The 20339-nt window shown below is 40.6% G+C and overlaps 1 protein-coding gene across 5 annotated transcripts in view; it reads left to right on the forward strand.

Annotated features, from left to right (window-relative positions):
* Window positions 1-20339, forward strand: part of KANSL1L (KAT8 regulatory NSL complex subunit 1 like) — a 66985-nt gene that overhangs the window by 44618 nt on the left and 2028 nt on the right. For 4 of the 5 annotated variants that reach the window (XR_009819264.1, XR_009819267.1, XR_009819265.1 and 1 more), the window contains 8 exons: window positions 1494-1656; window positions 5880-5990; window positions 7478-7615; window positions 10210-10334; window positions 11719-11843; window positions 12702-12756; window positions 18480-18592; window positions 19942-20122. Coding sequence is in view for 1 of the 5 variants with exons in the window: in XM_062002527.1 (XP_061858511.1) it covers window positions 1494-1656; window positions 5880-5990; window positions 7478-7615; window positions 10210-10334; window positions 11719-11843; window positions 12702-12756; window positions 18480-18592; window positions 19942-20122 (1011 nt within the window). In the remaining 4 variants the exon portion in view is untranslated. The remainder of the gene's footprint in view (window positions 1-1493; window positions 1657-5879; window positions 5991-7477; window positions 7616-10209; window positions 10335-11718; window positions 11844-12701; window positions 12757-18479; window positions 18593-19941; window positions 20123-20339) is intronic. The other variant, XR_009819266.1, reaches the window with a different exon arrangement.

Genomic DNA, 20339 nt, shown 5'->3' on the forward strand with positions numbered 1-20339 from the left:
GGATTTGGAAGGCAAAGTATGGAAAATACAAATAAATAATCATTTTATCGTTTCACCTCTGATGCAACTACTAGATGTTTTCCTTTCATTCCATAAGAACGGTTTTAAGAAAATCAGGATGACCACTGTCATAGTCAATCTTACAGTTTTTTACATTAAAATTGCTTTCCAGGAGATGACAAATGGGGCTGTTTGTACAGTGTTAGTCTGAGGCCTTAGAATTATCCCAGTGCCTTCTTCCCTCCCTTTCCGTTTGTGGGATCTGCAGCATTTGCAAAGTATCAGAAACCTATGTAAGCCTTTAAAAATGCCAGTACCTTTCAGATTGCTACTGCTCGTTTCCAATAGGGCTGAAGGCATAAGCAGCATTATTTCCCTGCAGCGCTTTTGTAGTTTATTCTGGGGCACAGACTACTGTTGACCACTGCCCTGTAGTGTCCCATTCGATGTTTACAAGTACGTAAAGGGCAGGTGTGAGGAGGATGGAACCAGACACTTCTCAATGATGTCCAGTAATAGGACAAGGGGCAATGGGTACAAGCTAGAACATGAGAGGTTTCAAAGAAGTACAAGGAAAAATTTCCTCACTGTGAGAGTACTGGAACGGGCTGCCCAGATGGGTTGTGGAGTCTCCTTCTCTGGAGACATTCAAAACCCAGCTGGACAAGTTCCTGTGTGACCTACTCCAGGTGGACTTGCTCTGACAGGGGGATTGGACTAGATGATCTTTTGAGGTCCCTTCCAACCGTTAAGATTCTGTGATTCAGTTCTTCTGTCTTTCAGAGCTGTACTTTAGAACACCTTGCAAATAAGCAGCTAAATTAATCTTTCTTTGCAGCTCTCTTTGTCCTAGTAATATCTCTTACTACCTGTTAATCAGTCCTTGATGTATCTCTCTCTGTATTTATTGCTATGTATCTTCTTTTGTTAGTGTTGATAATCGGATATTGAAATTATAACAAGGTAAAGACTTTGTCCCTTTGATTTGCGAAAGTATATGGTGTGCTCTAAATGGTTCATGTTGTGTCTTGCATTAAAATGTAGGAGCTCAAACTCTCTCTTAGAGATATTGAGGCTAAGAGAATCTCCCTATGGCTAAGGGGGATAAATGGAGGAGACCCTTCTGTTTAGTTTGATACTAGCTTTGTTTGAGCATCTATATCATGCCTATTACACTGGAATGGACTTTTAAGGGATGTTTGTTTGTTGTAGGATATAACAAAGTAATGGTTGGAAACAATCACATTTTCTCTGGAAACTTTGTTTCCTGACCCTCATTGGTGAGGGTTTTGTATTCTTTGTATTGTGCACTGTTGTCCATGAGAAATGGAGGTAAGCATATTTAGACTATCTGAAGTTTGTAGGATTATTTTTCCCATTCCCATATTGAAGTGTCACTCTGATATTTTTTTTATTTTCTTTTTTCCTTCTGGTCTATTTTGAAAGGAGTGTGTAAAGGAGATGTTAACCTTTGTTTCTGTGTATTCTTGCAGACTTTGCCATCTAGAGATGCCTCCTTTCCATATAAAACTCAGTTACCGTGTATGATGCCAGCCTCCGCTTTGAACAGTAGTGAGTACAGTGCAGAATCTAAAATGCGAGATTATGTGCAAGAGCTGGACTCTTCCTTCCATCCAGTCTTATCATTCCCTTCAGGTAAGTAACGCCATGACTCTAACAGAGGGTAGTTGTACTAGTGAGAGCTGCAAAGTTAATGGACTAACCTTTTGAGTGATTTTTACAACTGAATTATCTTACAGGAAACCTCATAGTGGCAAAATACATGAGTTTGGACTAAATTAAAATCTTAACTTCATCCTGACTTTTGAAAAACACACTTTATGGGTTTCCCATACCAGTAATATGATTACAACCAGGAAAGACTGATCAGGGAAATGCTGGTTTTTGCGTATTTCATTGTATGTCTGATGGAGCCAGTCATTTAGGTGGTTCTTTTGTCAAAACACTTACCATATGTTGGTGTTTTCACAAGCAAGTTCAAGCCCTTTGGACTAGGTCCAAAAAGCTAATTGTTTTTGTGATAATCAGCCTTTTTGGTGATCTTTGAATTTTATAGTTTCTGTCATCAGATTCCTTAATCTCTTTGAACAATAATGCAGACTATCTTGTTTGTGACTCAGCACTGAAACTAATACAAGTGCAACTTGACAGCATTTGAGGCTTCAAAGTAGCATATTAAGTGCTGTTATCAATAGAAAGGATTCATGCTACTGGGTTTGGGGGGGATTTTTTTATTGAAGGGAAAAGAAAATTCCCGGTAGTTGCTGACCAGTACAAGAATTGTGCTGTTCTAGGGGCTTTCTTTGCCACAAAATAATCCTGAGTGTGAGACTGAGACTTCCATGGAACTGCTTAAGTCTTCAGTCAAACCCAGTCTTCCCAGAATGACAGTGTAAATGCTGCAGCCTGGTGTTAGCAATTCAGGGATTAAAGTAAGTCTTGGGTTTGGAGAACTTGTCAATGGTCAGTAGAGAAGACCCAAAGTATGGTCATGGATTCCTGAGAAGATCTTGACTCTTGCAGGTTTATGAGAGCTTACATCTCATGTATGGAGTAAAAAAGAGATAGGGAAAACTGAACACTCTCAAGAGTGCAACAGCAGACACCTCAGTGTGGGATACCAGGTGCTCACTGAAGCTTCTCTGTCACTCCCCTCTCAACTGTGCAGGGGAGAGAGAGTATAATGAAAGATGAGGGTCAAGATAAGGACAGACAGATCACTCAACAAGTGCCATCATGGGCAAAACAGACTCAGCTTGGGAAATCAGTTTAATTTGTTGTCAGTAAAATGACAGAAGGATAACAAGGAATAAAAACTAAGCCTTAAAACACCTTTCTCCCACCCCTCCCTTCTTCCTGAGTTGCTCCCAAGTTTCTCTCCACCCCTGTCGTGGCACAGAGAGATGGGGAATGGAGGTTACAGACAGTTCATCATATGTTGTCTCTCCTACTCCTTCCTCTTCAAGGGAGAGGACTCCTCATACTTTTCCTCTACTCTAGTGTGGAATCCCTCCCGTGGGATACAGTCCTCTGCAAACAGCTCCAGTGTGTGACCATCTTCATGAACCGCTTCAGGGTCCCTCAGGAAAAGGCTGCCCCAGCATGGGTTCCCCATGGGATCACAAGTCCTGCCAGCAAACCTGTGCCAGTGCAGGGTTCCCACAAGGTCCTTTTGGCATCTGCCTTCTCTAGCATGGGGTCCTTCCTGGGCTGCAGGTGAATCTCTGCTCCCCCATGGCTGCAGGAGCAGGGCCTCACCATGGGCTGTAGCACAGGCTGCAGGGGAACCTCTGCTCCAGTGCCTGAAGCACATCCTCCTTTCCTTCTTCACTGACCTTGGTGTCTGCAGAGTTGTTGCTCTCACATATTCTCACTTCTGTCTCCCAGCTGCAAATTGCTCTAGCACAGAAACCTACTCCCCTTCTTAAATATATTACCTCAGAGGTGCTACCACCGTCACTGACGAGCTCAGCCTTGACCAGTGGCAGGTCCATCTTGGGGCTGGTGTTGGCATTGGCTCTGTCAGACATAGGGGCAAGCTTTTAGCAGCTTCTCACAGAAGTCACTTCTGTTACCCCCCTGCTACCAAAACCTGGCCACACAAACCAAATATATCTAGTCAGAAGGACTCTCTTGTGAAGAGAGGAGAAAAACCCCTCTTAAATCTTTCTTCTTTACACACACTCTCCATCACTTACTACGTGACTCTTGATAGCCCAGCTGGACAGGAGACAGGGAGTTAGAAGTCTGTTTAAGGACAGTCATATAAGGCTGTGCCCCTTGTGTTCACTCTAACTTTACTCTTACTGGAGACTAGGAATTTTTACAAGAATATTGACAATTTCTTTACTTGAAAAAAGATTAATCATTATGAAGAAACCTGAAAGGCTTTAGATTCGATTATGACTACTGTTGGTCACTTTGCCAGGATGTCCATACCAAGAACATCTCTCTTTTGAGAAATACTTATTCTCTTTACAAGGAGCCTTAACCTTTCTAATAATAGTTGAGACAGGAAAAAAGCACTAGACGTACTACCTCCTGCTCAGATCCAGTCCTTGTGGACTCTGGTTGCAGCATCTCTTGAACATAAAAGCACGTCTTTCAACATGCACTCTGATAACTGGGAAATTATAGTTTGTATCTAAAAAGTTTGAGTTTCTGGTGTTTCTGCACCTAGCCTTTGGATAAACTGGAACAAACACTACTGCCACTTTGATTAAAATATAAGAGCACATAATAAAAAAATCTCAGAGACATCCAGGTATTTCCCCAGGAAACAAAACAACACAAAACCTCACAACAGGTAAAATATTTTATTTAGTTCTTTATTTAAATGTTGTGACCAATAAACCGTTCAGACCTTACTTATGTTTTACTCAGAAGTAGAATAGGAAATACAGCAAAAGCCTTGTGGGGAAAAAAGAAACAACCAACATTTATAGGTCACATTTAGTCTTGTGACAAAATGTCTAGATAGATCCATGTCAAATTGAAATAAATTATTTTTATTTAGCAAAATAAGTTGACATTTTCTGTCGTGGCAAGTCTCAGAGGCACATAATGCTAAGTTTGTAGGTAAATAAAAGTAGCTTAATGATTACCCTTTGGCCCTACCCTTGGTTCTCTCTTCATTCTGAATGTAATAGTTGTCAAGCCAGCTTCTTACATTGACTTATTTATTTCTACTTAATTTGTCTTTCTTTCTCACAATTTTGTTTCTGGAGAGGCTTTTCGAATAGAGACCTATTTTTCGTAGCCTTCCTTGCCTTCAATTCCTTGCCACTTCAGAAGCTTTGCAGACTAATTCTGGATTAGAATTCTTTTGGGAAATTAATTACATTATCCCGCTGTAGCCTTTTCCAGAGAGAGAAAGAAGGAATATACCTTGAAATTACCTTTAGGCTCCCAGCAGTAACTATTTCTCAAAGCATTAATTACTTGTACCTAAAAGGCTGAACCAAAGCCTTTTGAGAAAACGGGAAAAATGCACTGTGTGCTCTCTGCCCTGCTGGGTTTTGTGCAGGAGTTAGTCAAGAGAGGAAGACCTCAGTCGTACTTTAACTTGATACCATTCAGAGCTTATTTTTGTGAAAAATAATTCTGGAGTAATTGCAGGCATGGACATAGTTTATTCTTGCTTACTTTGACTTTGAACACCAAAAAAAGTGCTGCTAATCAACTACACTTATGTGCCTATGTTTGAATCCTGCCTTGACTGGAGTTGTCAGCCCTTAGAAGCTCTTAGTGCAGGAGAGCTTGAGCATACTGCCTTGGTCAGCACACATGGCAGTGTAGCTACACAACTAAAACTGGATTTGTTTTTACTATGGCATAACTCTCACTTCTTGTTAGTAGGAAGGCAAGTACCTTGAGTTCTTAGCTCTTGCTGGAGATTATCTTATATAGCACTTAGGTAACTGATGGAAAGACTACAGGTCTTTGCCTGTAGTGGAGGATAGCACTTGGGCAAGGACTCCATGATGATTCTATAAATAACTGCCTCACTGAGACTTACTTTGAAAAAGCACTTCTTTGAAATGTCTAGCTTGGCTTTTTTGGGATATTGTCATTGAGTTTTCCTTTGGTCTCACCAGTTTCAAGACATTTCCCTATATTGTCTTCAGCTTGACCCTGTGAAGACACTGCAGCGATATGAACAAGTGGTCTGTCCTCACAGGATTTGCAGGGTGCTGCTGTTCTTCATGAGTTGAAGAACCCAAGGCAGCAATATAGATTCCTCATACACAGTGTGGTGTAAATCAATTCATAGACCTTTAGTGATGATGCATAATTCATTAGTTCTTAGGTTGCTATCTTTCTGAAATACCGTGTCATTTGGATTTTTTTTTAATTAGATATTCCTCTTCACATATACTTTGAAACATTATTAAGGAAGGATGAAATCAAAGGAGAACCTGTTGATACCTCATCTTTGGGAATGGAGTTTAAAGTATCTCCAGACAATGGTACGTAAAGCAAAATATTTTATTACTTGCAAGACTGATTTTTGTTCCTCTGCCAGTATTTTCTGCCCTTAAAAAGTTCAATTTATAAACTTAACACCAATATCAGTGCATCCCCACAAGTAGAAAAGCGGGAAAAAGAGGCAGGAGAACTCCATGGATGAACAGAGAGCTGCTTGGACAACTCAAGGAGAAAGCAGCCATCTATGAGAGGTGGGAACAGGGCCTGATTTCTTGGGAATAGTATAGGAACATTGTCAGAGCATGCAGGGGTGCAACCAGGAAGACTAAAGTCCTTTTAGAATTAAATCTGGACAGGAAAGTAAAGGAAAACAGGAAGGAATTTTTCAGGTACATCAGCAGCAAAAGGAAGACTAAGGGGAGTGTGGGCCTGCTGATGAACGTAAAGGGTGCCCTGGTGACAGATGGTGCAGAGAAGGCTGAAGTACTGAGTGCCTTCTGTGCTTCAGTCTTTACTGCCAAGGCCAGCCCTCAGGAAGTCCAGTCCAGCAAGGAGAGTAGGATGGTCTGGACAGCAGAGGACTTGTCCTGGGTGGATAAGGAAGAAGTTGAAGACTTATCGGGCAAGCTTGACACTCATAAGTCAATAGGACATGATAAGATGCATCAAAGGGTGCTGAGGAGCTGGCTGATGGTGATTGCTAAGCTGCTCTCCATCATTTTAAAGTAATCATGAAGGACAGGTGAGGTGCCTGAGGACTGGAGAAAGGCTAATGTCAATCTGGTCTTCAAAAAGGGCAAGAAGGAGGACCCAAGAAACTACAGACTGGTCAGCCTCACCTCCATCCCTGGAGAAGACTGAGGGGAATCTCATTAATATTTACAGATATCTAAATGGTGGGTGTCAGGAGGTTGAGGCATTCCTTTTTTCTATTGTATCCAGTGACAGGACAAGGGGCAATGGAAAGAAGCTGGAACACAAAAGGTTCCATTCAAACATAAGGAAAAACTATTTCACTGTGAGGGTGAGGGAGCCCTGGCACAGGCTGCCCAGGGAGGATGTGGAGTCTCCTTCTCTAGAGATTTTTCAAGAGCTGCCTGGACACATTCCTGTGTGACCTGATCTAAGTGGAACTACTTCTACAGGGCGGTTGGACTAGATGATCTCTAAAGGTCCCTTCCCACCCTACCATTCTATGATTCTCTGAACGCAAAGCAGGTTACCAAAGAAGGTAACTGGCTAAGGCTTTAGGTGGAAGAGGAATCTTTTCCCAGACCACATTGTCAGGTTCTGCTTTGTTGCACTGAAATCCCATCAGAGCTGTAGGAGGACACTAGTACAAGCTGGAGGAGTTTGGACCATGGCTTCTCTGCAGATACAGGTGCGTGACTGCACTACGGATTACAATTTGGGTTTCTAGCAGAAGCCTGTTTTTTTCCATTTTAAATAGTTCTTCAGTTGAGATTGCCTGTAAATTGCACCAATGGAAATTCAGTTTTCAACTTGATATGTGTTTTTTCTCTTGTAGACTATAATCAACAAAACGTTTCTGTCAAACAATGGAGCAGTGGCTGTTTGTCTAATTCCAAATCTCAGTCAGTGTCAGGAACATCTGACCAGCTCTCAGAAGGAAGAAAGAAAAGACATCTAAGTGAGACAGCATTAGGTAAGAAAAAAAATGGTATTAAGATGGCACTTGTTCTTTAAAAATATGTACTGTATACATGAGTGTTATCACTGGACTTTGAGATATATTTTTGTCTCCAAAAAGGATACTGTATGAAACTTTACAGGAGGGAAGAAATGGACTTATGACTTCATGAAAATTATATGCTATTGTAAAACATAATAATCTTTCTCTTTTTTTTTCTCAAGATAAATTAGAAAATGAGACAAGCTTCTGTATTTTCTTTTTGGAATACCTGTAAAGGAAGCTGCTCAGCAGTCCAACTGTGTTTTTCTAATAATGAGTATCATTATTTTTACTATGAAGGGCTTTTTTTTACAGTAGTCAGTAAAACAGACTTAATTACAAAGTTATCCGTCAAATCACGTGCCTGACCAAACATTTACTATTCCTGGCATCTTTGGTTAGCTCTGTTTCATTTGTTGTGTACTGTCATTTGTGGTTCTGGTTTCCTTCCAAACTCTTAAGAGGACTTGTGGGTAGCCAGTGCTTATAATTAGTATTTTTACCCTTGTTATCTTAATTTTAAGCTGTTGAATCTCTGCTTCAGCACTTGCTCAGTTAATAGAAAGTGCTCTGAAAGTTCTGTAGAATAATGTGTTAATTTCATAGAATCGTAGAATGGAAGGGGTTGGAAGGGTCCTTTAGAGATCATCTAGTCCAACTCCCTTGCCAAAGCAGGTCCACCTGGATCAGGTCGCACAGGAATGTGTCCAGGCAGGTTTTGAAGACCCCAAAGAAGGAGACTCCACAACCACCCTGGGCAGCCTGTACCAGGGCTCCCTCACTCCCAGAGTAAAAATTTAGGGACAAAAAATTCAGTATACTGTTGTAAAGTTAAATAGTATCTTACGTCTCCAGGCTATTGGAATGTAAAACCTGTTACAGTATCATTTATGGGAACTTTTGGCAAAATTCCTTGAAAGACAGTTGAATTCAGTAAGAAGGCAAACTATTAGTTTAAAAATTCCCCTAAGAAAGAAAGAAAAGATATAAGTCATCAGTTAACATTTTTGAAAACATATATTTGTAGTGCATATCCAGGTAAAACCACCAGTGTGATCTTTCAATAGAGGTGGAGATACTCTAATTACTGCAGAAATTATTTAACCAAGAACTACAATCTATTAAAAAAGAAACCAAACCCAAGGTACAACCCCATCCAAAAAACTCTGTTGATTAGAAAGTTACAGGAGGGGAGAAAAAGGTGGGTTTGGACAGAGTGAAAACTGTCTCAGATTTAGTTGAGTGTTTTTTCTCTTCATCATTCCCCTTGTGCATTAGAGTCCTCCTCTCTGCCAAAGAGCCTCCTCTGACACCTTGTACCTTTCTCCACAGGCAGTGCTGTGCACCGTGTACCCTTTCACCATCAGTGATCCTTTTTTCCCTGCCACTTGCTCCCCTAAGCAGTTGCCAGTCCCCAAAAGGCAAATACTGAGATGGTGTTTCTTACAATCATGTTGTTTCCCCAAGTATACTGTCACGCATGCTGAGATCAGCAGTTGGAGTTATTTGGGAGCACTAGAGACAAAACTTCTTGCTACAAACGTTTTTGAAGTTACAATTAGCCTTCTGCCAGTAGTATTTAGTTCTTTGAGTTAATGGAACACAAAAAGCAATCTTTTATCATAAGGATCATCATTTTCCACTGCCAGAAAACTGCTATGTGGTATATTCATGAGTAGCAGCAGCAGTTCTAGCTTATTAGTGCTACGGGTGTAGTACTACATATTTATTCCTAATTTGGGCTCTGTCTAGGAGAAATTATCCATGGGGAAGGTCAGCTTGATGAACAAGGCCAAAAATAAAAGCTGTGTGCCAGAGAGCTGCAGAGCTGCCTGGGAGATGAGAGTTCATGTCCTTGACCCAGCCTGTGCAGTACAGTCTTTAGGATCAGTGTTACCTCTTTTTCCATGATGGAATATACGAATTCTTTTTATTAGTTGGTATATGAAATCTGAGTTCTCTCTTCTTACTCAAAATTAAGATAGAAGGAAAGCAGAAGACAGGTGGTTAAATTCTGAAGTCTCTCTAAATGCTCTTTATACTGGGACCGAATAAGAGTAAAAAAGAATTACAATTTGTCCAGAACAGTGGACTAGTACTTGAACAAACCACACATGGACATCTAGAAACTAATGTTGTTACCTTTGTTGCCTGTTTTATCAAGGCAGAAATGATCAGTGAGTGCTCAGTGGAGTGGTACAGCAGTGAGATGCACCTCAGCTAGGAAAGTGCTGTTAGGGAACCCCGTGGAGTATTCCTCTAAATCTGATTGCATTTGCTGTACATGTAGTCTTAAGGCAGCTCCTGAAAAAAAGAATCAGGATTTGCCCACATGAAGCTAGTTCATTGAGAAGAAGTCCTTAATTGAAGGAGAAGGATAAGGTTTGTGTAACAACGACAGGATGAGTAGCAAGTGTTTATTTAGGTGACTTTTTTTAGTATTCAGATTTTAAGTGGATAGATGTGGGTGTCTAGAAATGACTTTGCTATTACCCTATGGAAAAATGTCTTTAGTCTAGTAGACAACAGCCAGTATGCATTTATATTATAATTATTTTTTGTGGCAGGTGAACGTAACACTAGGTTTGAGACATTCTCCTTTCAATATGCAGAACCAGAATCCCCTAGCAGTTTTGCTGCCATGACCAATGTTGGAGCGATGTCTCGGCCCACTCACAGCACTTCATCACAGGTAAACCAAAAATGTCTCACTGTCTTAACTGAATTATCAACAGAGAGTTGTGCAAATTAATAATCAAAAACCACACACTCTTTGATTTAATGTTAAATTACAGTACAGAGCATTTTTACACTGAATTAAATGGATGACATTAACTAATTTATTCCAGATTGAGTATGGGATGTTCATAAAACAGATACTTGCTTGTAAAAGAATTTGTAGGTCGTGTAACTGGAGCATAAGTTCAGTTAATTAGCACCAGGCCTTTCTGGTTTTTTTCTTTTTTCCAAATTTCATTAAACATACTGTGATTTATGTTCCAAATTTTACACAAGGGTTCTTATGACCCTTTTTTCTTGGTGCAGCTACACTGAATAGCCTCACGGTGCAAACAGAGTCACAGAATTTGTTAACTCTGAGCTTCACTATTTAAAACCTTTTGTGCAGAACTACAGGCAAAGTTTCTGGTGTATAAATTTGCTGCGGAGCAGAAGAGCTCTGATTCAGTGAAGTCCCTGCAGAAACACACTTTGTTTCATTAGAATTCATTGAGTATTTCATAATAACGTTCAGATTTCAGCCCCACAGTTCTGCCAAGCTTGGTGGCGTACTGGTGTGCTGTAAGCCATCGTGTTTCAATCTGGTGACAGCTCCTAGAGAGTTTAAATCTCTTATCGTCCCGCCTAGTTTTGACAATTCACACTCCTCCTTTTTTCCCTTGCTTGAGCATTTTAGAATAGTTAACGTCCAGCTAAATAAAAACTGAGATCTTATAATACAGGATGTATTATGATTTAAAACTAAACTTTCTCCTGTAATTGAGTAGCTTCAATTTTTGAACTGTATACCAGTTTGAACCAGTTTTGAACCATGTAATTTCCACGCACCAGTGGGCAGAGATCATGGCAAAGAAATTCAGTTTCTGTCTTCTGCACATCTTTCAGAAAATTGCTTTCCATATAGGCTGGTCTTTACTGCAAAATGTCGTTCCATTCTTTTGGAATTCTAAATTGTATTACACTGAAGAACCACTTGGGTTAGAGGTTAGTAGGTATAGAAGGTCGTATTTGTAGACTGAATGTTACAAAGAATGCAGTGTTAACTCTAAGTTCTCGTAAGTATCAGAACTAACTGTAACTGAAATCAAGGAAGGGAAATTCCCACCGATTTCAGTAAGTCATGCCAGCAAGAAGTAAATCTCAGAGATGAGATAGTTTTAAGATTAGTTGAGATTCTGTTGGAGAGTGAGGGGGGAACTTGGAGCACATTAAGCCACTAGAAAATGCATTCAAGTTACAGACTTTTGTCCTCATGCAGTTCTAATCTTTCTCAGCCAACATGTAGTTCTTGTGATTTCTGCTGGTGAATCTTCTCTTTTATTGATTATATTGGACAGCATAACTCCAGGAGGAGGCTGAGAAGTGAGAGCTCCTATGACATAGACAACATTGTTATTCCAATGTCGCTAGTGGCACCATCGAAGTTGGAGAAACTACAGTACAAAGAAATCCTTACCCCAAGGTTTGTTCATTACCTCCTTAGTTACAAAGAATATACCAAAATGAACATGAGAACGTTAACTAAGAATATTGTTAACATGGAGTTAGATAATTTTGTCATATTAAGATGATGTTTTCATGCACTAGGGTTTTTTTTTCCATGCACTTCAGCACGTGTGACTGGAGTGATGGGAAAACTGGACAGCTAAGAGCACAAGGGAAATAGTCTGATGCACATAAGGAGATAGCAGATGCACAGACTGGCTAAAAATAGAAGTGGGTTTATATCATCTTAATTGCAGTGATATTTGTGGCCTTAAACATGCCATAAGGCTCGTGTACTCTGAACAGTTATTTGGAGCGTGTTACAGTTTCTAAGAAAATAGTTAGCTGTTTTCATGTATATATTAGCCATTCTGATACAGTTGAATAAGCTTAATTTTTTTCCATACAGTGTAAACCTATAATCCATTATTCTAGAGACACTGTTTTTTCTTTTTTTTTAATTGGGAAAATAACATTGTTAGCTAAAATAAGGCAATTGATCTCTTGTGCTTTGTTACATATTTTAAATCTCTAATTTGTATTTGCTTTTATATTGTCTTTAAAGGTAAAAATATTAATAGGATTGTATTGGATAGCTTAAAGACTATGTTGGGAAAAGGAAAGGTTAGATATTGAGTTGGGAAAGGAAAATCTAAATTTCAGGCATCTGTTATTGACACTTTGAAGTTATTTTATATGAAAGCAGTTTTGAAGCACAACCACTCTTGAAGGAGTAACTTACAATACAGTATTGAAACAGAAGAGTCATCTCTACTGGTGAAATAATGAAACAGCATTTAGGAAATTAATTTGATTTTTCTTCTCTCATTTCTAGCTGGAGAGTTGTTGAATTTCAACCTTTAGAAAGATCATGTGTAGATGAAGAAGAGGTAGGCTATATTTTAATTAAACTACTGGTTTTTAATTAAAGTAGATAAAATATCCAACTGGGATAATCAGTATATATTTTCCAAAGTCACTTTGCAATTCCTGGTATGTTTCAAATTTCAAAAATAAAGTATTAAGTATCAGACCGTCTTATCCTAACCTCCTCAAACCTGTGGTGGATGGATGACTGAACTGTGAGTATCTCCATTCATAGTCATTGTTCCCTTCCTTCTTTGGCTGCCCTGTCCCTAGCTGCTGGCACAGCCTATGCTCCTAAAGGTTTCCTTTGACCAAGCCTCCTCTGTCTTGGGCACTGTGATGCTGGGTCTCCCAGTGCAGCTGTCTCTTTGTGCGCTACCTGTGCTCTAACATCTGTCCTCTGCTCTCATCCTCTTCTGTCACAGTTCAGGAGGTAATTTGGCATTTTGCCTGTGGGCCCAGTATGTTTTCTTCTTAGTGTTTTTCTGCAGCCTTCCTTGTCTTCTCTCATCCTTGTTAGGAACATTCAGCATTTCCTGCTTGACTGTTGAGCTTAGTTTGCACATTGTATGCTACTGTTACTTCCTCCAGACATCAGAACCTACCTTTTTCATAGAGTCATAGAATGGTTTTCCTCCAGGGAATGTCCATGGACTTTGCAGCTGGGGCTCCTTTTCTCTCCTAATCAGGGATTTAGTGCATTTCCTAACCCCATTGTGAATATACCAGCAGATCTGGCCTGTAGGATTATTTTCTGTTCTTCCTGTCTTTTTGTGGCTCTTTTCCCAGAAACCTGCCCATTTTGCTGTCATTTGGACACCTCTGATCTCCCTCAGTCTCTGCTGTAGGCTACTAGCAGCTCTTGTAACTGTTGGACCAATTCTACATTCATCCACAATATCTGTTCTTGATCTCCCTTTCTCGGTATCTCCACAACCAGAGTTCAGGTGCCTTAGTAGTAGAAAAAGATTGCAGTACAGAAGGTTATACTAAACCAAATAAATCATTCTGCTCTTCCCTTGGGGTAGAAAATACCCTCTCCACAAAGGAACTAGCTTCCTCAGAGTTTTACTAAGTCTGTAGCTGTCTGCTCCGTGAAAATGAAACCTTCCTTTCAGAGTGCATCTTGGTCACAGATCCCTACCTTCTGTAATTGCACTCATTTGGCACCATACTCTTTTGTCGGAAGGAAAATAGAAAACTTTCTCCCTGCCTTTTCTCATGCACTTGAGAAATTTTTGTGCAACCTGGTGGTTATATGTGTATCAGCTTCTGCTGCTGCCTTTTGGTGTGGTACAACTCTGCTAGCAGGAGACATGCTCGATCTTCTTTTGTAGGGAGAAGGTCAAATTACACACACAGGAGAACATTCCTGCAAGGATGTTTAATTAAACCATTTGAAGAATAACTTATAAGGCAGCAAGGGCACACTGTCCCTTAAGACTCCACTGTTCATTGCTCTCTTTGTCCTGGTGTCTGTGGGGGAAAAAAATACTAACTTCAACAGTGATTTGCCTTCAGGGCTTCAAGGGACTTGTTTGGAGGACTCAGTGGATTTCTTGATGAGGTTGCAGATCCCATACAGATGACTTGTCTCACATACTTTCAACATATTTTGCTGAAGGGACTTCAAGGTGTCTCTCATGGGCTCATGGGCTAATCGCTCATTTAGTAGCTCTCCCAGTACATTTCTGTTTGGCATAAGTACTTGATCCTGTATGATTCATCCTTTGGCCAGGAAGTAACAACAAAGCAGCTTTGCCTCCTGCTGTGGTCCACTGCTTCTGTATTGACTGTGAGCTGCTGGGTAGAGTGAGAGAGATGTCAGACAGGAGAAAAATGATAAAGATTGTGTGTCTAAATCACCCTTTGCCAATTTCCCCCTTTCTTTTGGGATCGTGTTAATTGGTTTGGGTGTTTTCCAAAGTACTGAGAAATGGTGGTTGTTTGATCATAATTCTTCCACTTCCTTGCTTTAGGTTTTTAGGATGAGTTGGATTTGTTACTGAGTGAGCTTGAAAAAAGACATGAGAAAACAGCAGCGTTACATTATTGCATTTTCTGCAGACACACTCTGACACTCTTGAAATTGTTTCTTGTACTGAAATCAAGGCAAGCTTCAGTAGATCATTCGTGAAGGACAAGAGAGGGCAAAATGTACTTTCTGCTTTTAACTAAAGGAAGCTGCTTTGCTTTCCACCACGTAGCAGCCTTTGTTGGTACTGTACAGTAATTTCTTTCCTATCTTCCGCATGGCTAAATTCAAAACTTCTAGAGTTGTCCTTGTGTTGGACAGCAGTTAGGGATTTATTCCACTTGGTATCTTTTTTTCCCTGTTTTCATTTTTTTCCCTTCTCTCTCTTCTTCGTTTAAGGTTTTCAGAGCAACAACCCATATCCATGCAATAGACTCGCACTTAAAGTTTCCACGAGTTGCAAAAAACTGTTGGGTCCCAACTTTGTCATGTTCTACAGGAACCCCACTTCCCAAGACAGGAACTCAGCACTTTCTGAAAACCAGGCCTCTTCACCATGCCTTTATTTAAGTACAAAAAGCTTACCTTTTTGAGTGCTTAACTGTTGTTTCTGGAAATTTTGCCTTACAAGGACAAACATAACAGTTGGGCAATCATAGAATGGTAGGGGTTGGAAGGGACCTTTAGAGATCATCTAGTCCAACCCCTCTGCAGAAGCAGGTCAACCTAGATCAGGTCGCACAGGAACATGTCCAGGCAGACATGTCTCCTTCCAGAGAAAGAGACTCCACAACCCCCCTGGACAAAAGTTAATCTGTTGTCTATGTCTGCTCTATTACGTGATCTAAAAATACTTAGTTTTTTAAAATAGAGGATTTTGAGTGTTCAGGTTTGCAGGTATGAATTTGAAGCCTGTTACTGCTTTAAAACATGAGAGGGTGTGGCACAGGCTTTCCTGTTTTATTTTGATTTTTAGTTTTGTCCAGGTTAAAGTTGTAAAGTAATTGTAATGTTCAAGTTTATTTTGTAGTTGTTTTAGTAATGACAAATACTTTGGAATAATTCCGTGTGTAATTAGTTTTGCGTAAGTGTTTTCATGGCTTATGACTCAGTGTTTCCCATGCAGCCAAAGACTGAAACAGACTGTTTTTTTGAGAACCTTTCAGAAATATTCCTGGTGCTGTTCAACAGCAGAGAGTCTTGCAGCTTAACTAGATGCAGTGAGGGGGATCCAAATGTTAGTTTGCTTTAAGTCTTTTTCTTTGAGTGAAATCATTAGACATGCCTCACAAACAGGCCTTGCTAATAGACTTTTCTCTCAGCATCAATGCCAGATCCATCCACCAAGGAATGACAGTTCTTTTGTCCTTTTTCAAACTAACCTTAGTGGGGGGAAGGGAAAGAAAACATTGAATTTCTCCAGTAACAGGAACTTTAAATTAACCTAAAGTCAGTGGAGGAAATATATAAAAGTTACAACGCTGAGGAGGGGTGGAGGCTGCACTGAACCAAGAGAAGATGTTTTACTCTGATGTAATGTGATTTTATCCATGGAAGAAAGAATAATTTTCAAATAGGACTTGTTAGTCTTCAGTGGAACAGGGTAAAACTCACTTTAAATAAACAAGTACTTATATCTGCTGTCACCAGCTATAGAAAAGGATCAGTAAGGCTCATTTCTGTATTTTTCAAAAATCCTTGCTTGCAGAGGAATGCAGACTTTGATTTTTGAAAGGAAGCTTGTTAAAATGAAGTTTCTTCCCAGCGTGAAAAGTTTTGGCAATTTGCTAAAAAAAGTATTTTCAAAGTCTAAGTTTTTCTTTCAAAATTATCTTTTGTTTCCACTTCAAAGGAATTGTGAACACACAGAGGAATCATGAATTTTCCCTGAGGGAATAGCACTTTTGTAGTTCATAAAATTCTCATTTACACGCATACATCACTGACTTTGGAAAGACAGAATCTGCACTGAGATGCAGCCCCGTACTGATGCCATCCACGTAACAGAGCTGGTGAATTCCTCAGAGAGGAGGAAAACCATTAAGTTGACTTGCATTAAAGGAAACCAGCAGCTAACAAAGTGGTTTGTGTTTAACATAAATAAATAATGGCCCTGAGGAGTCTTCAAAAAGCAGTCATGAGATAGGCAAACAAAGCAGGCCTGTTTGTGTGAAGATTCCTGTTGAATACTGGGCTGAGGAGGAACCAGGCAGTCACAGTTTTAGCAAGTAGGTCCTGGGGCCAATTCAGGTCACACTGAAGTCTTTGGGATCCTTTTTACTGACCCCATTAAATGTCATTGTGTTGCTGTGGTTCCTGACTGGCCACCTAGGTTGGAAACATGCTCTGTGGCAAGCTGAGTGCCACCACCAGGTAGTTTACAGCAGCATAAATGCATTGTAATACTTTGCATTTGTACCCGTAATGGTCATGGACTACCTTAGTGCTGCAAGACTTGATATGAAGAGCAGTTTCTGCAGAAACTCTCAGGGCTTTTAGTTGTCTGTTACTGATGGCTGACCATGTCACCTACATTTTGTGGTGCTATCTAGCACTGCAGAGAGGACTCTGGTTCTCTGTTGTATCAGACTCAATTGGAAGATAAATGGGGTTACTTGTATAACACCACTGAGGATTTTGCTTCATAGAAAAAACTCAGTTTCTTTTCCACAACCCTCCAATTATTGGTTTAATTCTTGTCAAGGACTGATCTGGCAGTGCAGCTTCACAGCTTCTGTGACCAGGAATTATTCTTTCCTGAATTTCTCTGCTTTTGAGTGGGGAGTGGCTGGCACAAAATCCATGGCTGTAGCACTGTGGATGTTCTTGCCAACTGTGGCTTTTTAGGTGAACTTTGAAGAGGTTGAATGGTTTGGAGCACTTTGAAATAACACTTTTGAAACTATGCTGAAGGGCTCTAGCCAAGAGATCACCCTACCATCTGTGGAGTGAGGGGGGAGGGCAGCAAAGTGCTCTTTGCCCAGCCGTGTGTAAGCGGCAAACTTCCTGGTATGCTGCCAACAGAAAAATGAGGATGGTTCTTTCAAAGTGAAGGTTAGATGTGATAGCTACATCTGATGCCTTTTACCTAAAAAGCTGCCTCTCGTTTGACTACAAGCAGCAGTTAAAATACTCACATTAGGGGCATTTTAAACTGTACCAGGGTCATGCAAATGATTTGCCAAGGAATAGTCTCTTCAAAGCGGAACCCATTTTCTGCATGGTTTCATAGCAGGAATGCAGCACCTCAGGTTTGCTGAGTTCCTCTCACTGTAGAGCTACCTAAGTCCTTGGTGATCTCAGACCTGTTTCTCCATGCCTAAAGAGCACCTGGCAAATCCTGCTGCCTCCCAGCTTCCTCCTAAAGAAATCTCTGGAAACTCCTGGACTTTTTGCTTGTCTTTATTATGTACTTTTAATGCTGCCTTGATTTGCAAATGAATACTTGTCTCCTTAATTTTCTGCTTCTCACCATAGAGAAAAATGTGTTAGTTGTATGGGGGATATCATTTCTATATCCATTCAAATCAACCACAGACATGTAAAGAAATAAAGCGGCAGCATCCCCAATATGAGAGCTGTGGTGAGAGTGTAAGCTGAATGCATGTGTTTTGATGTGCCTCTGTACTGCAAGCACGCATTGTGTTGCCTCCTCTTGTTTGGTGAACAGACCTTTGCAGAATTACAGCTCATATTAGCTGCCTTTGTTTCTAGCAGTTTTTGTTCTTTGTTTCTAATTATGGCAGCAGCTATCCCTGCATTTCATTACAGATCGAAGATCTGTCAGATGAAGTTTTTTCCTTACGTCATGCAAAGTACGAAGAAAGAGAGCGAGCAAGATGGTCGCTGTGGGAGCAGAGCCGCTGGCCCAGAAGGAACAGCAGGCAAGTGTATTCCAGGAGCTGCACCACTGCTGTTGGGTGGTGGGGCTACAGTTTCAGAAATGCTGTCAGAGAGAAGTTTGAAAATGAGGACACCTTCATTAATAAACTCGTCAGGGACAGCAGCAAAGATGTTTGGGCTTGTGAGTGGAAAGGGAAGGCAGTTCTGAAGCATGTATACATACAGAAGTTGGACATGTCAGTGACTTGGTATTATTGAATAAAAACCTTACTCCTGTGCTGAACACAGGGCTCTGCTAGTTTGTGCCACTCTCAGTTATTCTGACTTCAGCCACCACAAGTAGCACAAGCTGTGCTCCACTCACTTGTCCTAGATGAAAGCCCACTGCATCCTTGCACTTAAAAAAGTCTGGTGCCGAATGCATCAGAGTTGAATATAACCCCCAAAAGTCTTGCAAAAAGTAATGCATGTCAGAGCAAACATCATAAACCTGCATGTACAGTTAATCACTGGGAAAATAATTCCCATAATTCTCTTCAGAATCTGCCAAGGCAAAAAAGTATCCTTATAAATGCCAGGATAACTTTTTCTGCTATTTATCATATGCTTGTGTCTACTCTTAGCTGACACCTAACCGTAGCAGTATAAATAAATATGCAAAGATAGTTCTTCTTAATGCAGGATAAAATTAGAGCTAAACCATATAAGGAATTCTATTTTAAGCCATTTTGAACATAAAAAACCTTTAGAAAGTATACTAAAAAATGCAAGCTCTATATGTACCCTTAACTTTGAAACTCTGTGACCTCCTGGTTCAAAGCTTAGTGCTGAATTCAGAAGTAAAACTGCCATTGACATGAGCAAGGCCAGACTTTCACCTGGCATTTAAGATGTGTGCCAGTATTTTGTATCTAATTCAAATTTGTATTAAAGGCAAAGTCAGCATTTTTAATCTTATTACATCATTTTGAGTTCTTTGGAGATGAGTCCAGAGCAGAGGTGGGAAGGGGAAGCCCGGGGACCTGCTGTTTCTTCTTGAGTTGCATTGGCCCTATCAGCCCATGGCTCACTGAAGTCTCTTGGCCAAAATGACAGTTCTAGTGATCGTATGGAGTAAGGTGCAGGAGTGGGACCAGCCACCAGCTGTTCTACAGCAAGCATGAGCCTGTTCCAGCCCTCTTTTACCTGGTTAACTCTTCCACGTAGGACCCTTTGCTTTGGTTTGTGGCTACAAGGCTATCAAGAACCACGCACATCTTCATCTAGTCTTCTGATTTAAATAAATATAATGTAGGTAGTGTGAACACTTTGAAAAGAAAATCTAAACTGTTTCTGGCAATATGTGAGGGCAGGGAGGAGCTTGTAAGACTCATCTCTTGTCTTGCATTAGATCGTACAGCAAAAATGCCGATGGACGACAGAGCCAAGATGCAGCGCAGAAAGAGCACCACAGCAGCTCCTGTGCCTCGCTGCATTGTGCCCCTGACCCTGGTCCCGACTTGACTTCTGAAGCCCACAGCTCTCTTTGTTCAGGGATTGCACAACTCGGGAGGGAGAGCCAGGAAGTGAAGGTGGGTGCTTCCAACAGTGTCCAGATCTGCTCAGGTCCTCAGTGACCACTGTCTCCAACGTAAAACAACCTGAGCATACTTCCTGTCTTGCTGAGCAGAGTCTCAGGCTGTCACCCTACTTTATGTGGACAGAATGTAGTGCTCCTCTTTAGAACTAGATTTTTGTGCTTTACGAATTGAGCCCAAGATTTGTCAGCAGGTAAAAGTGTCCTTGCTC

This window comes from Colius striatus, chromosome 9, assembly GCF_028858725.1.
Source record: "Colius striatus isolate bColStr4 chromosome 9, bColStr4.1.hap1, whole genome shotgun sequence".
Lineage (NCBI taxonomy): Eukaryota > Metazoa > Chordata > Aves > Coliiformes > Coliidae > Colius > Colius striatus.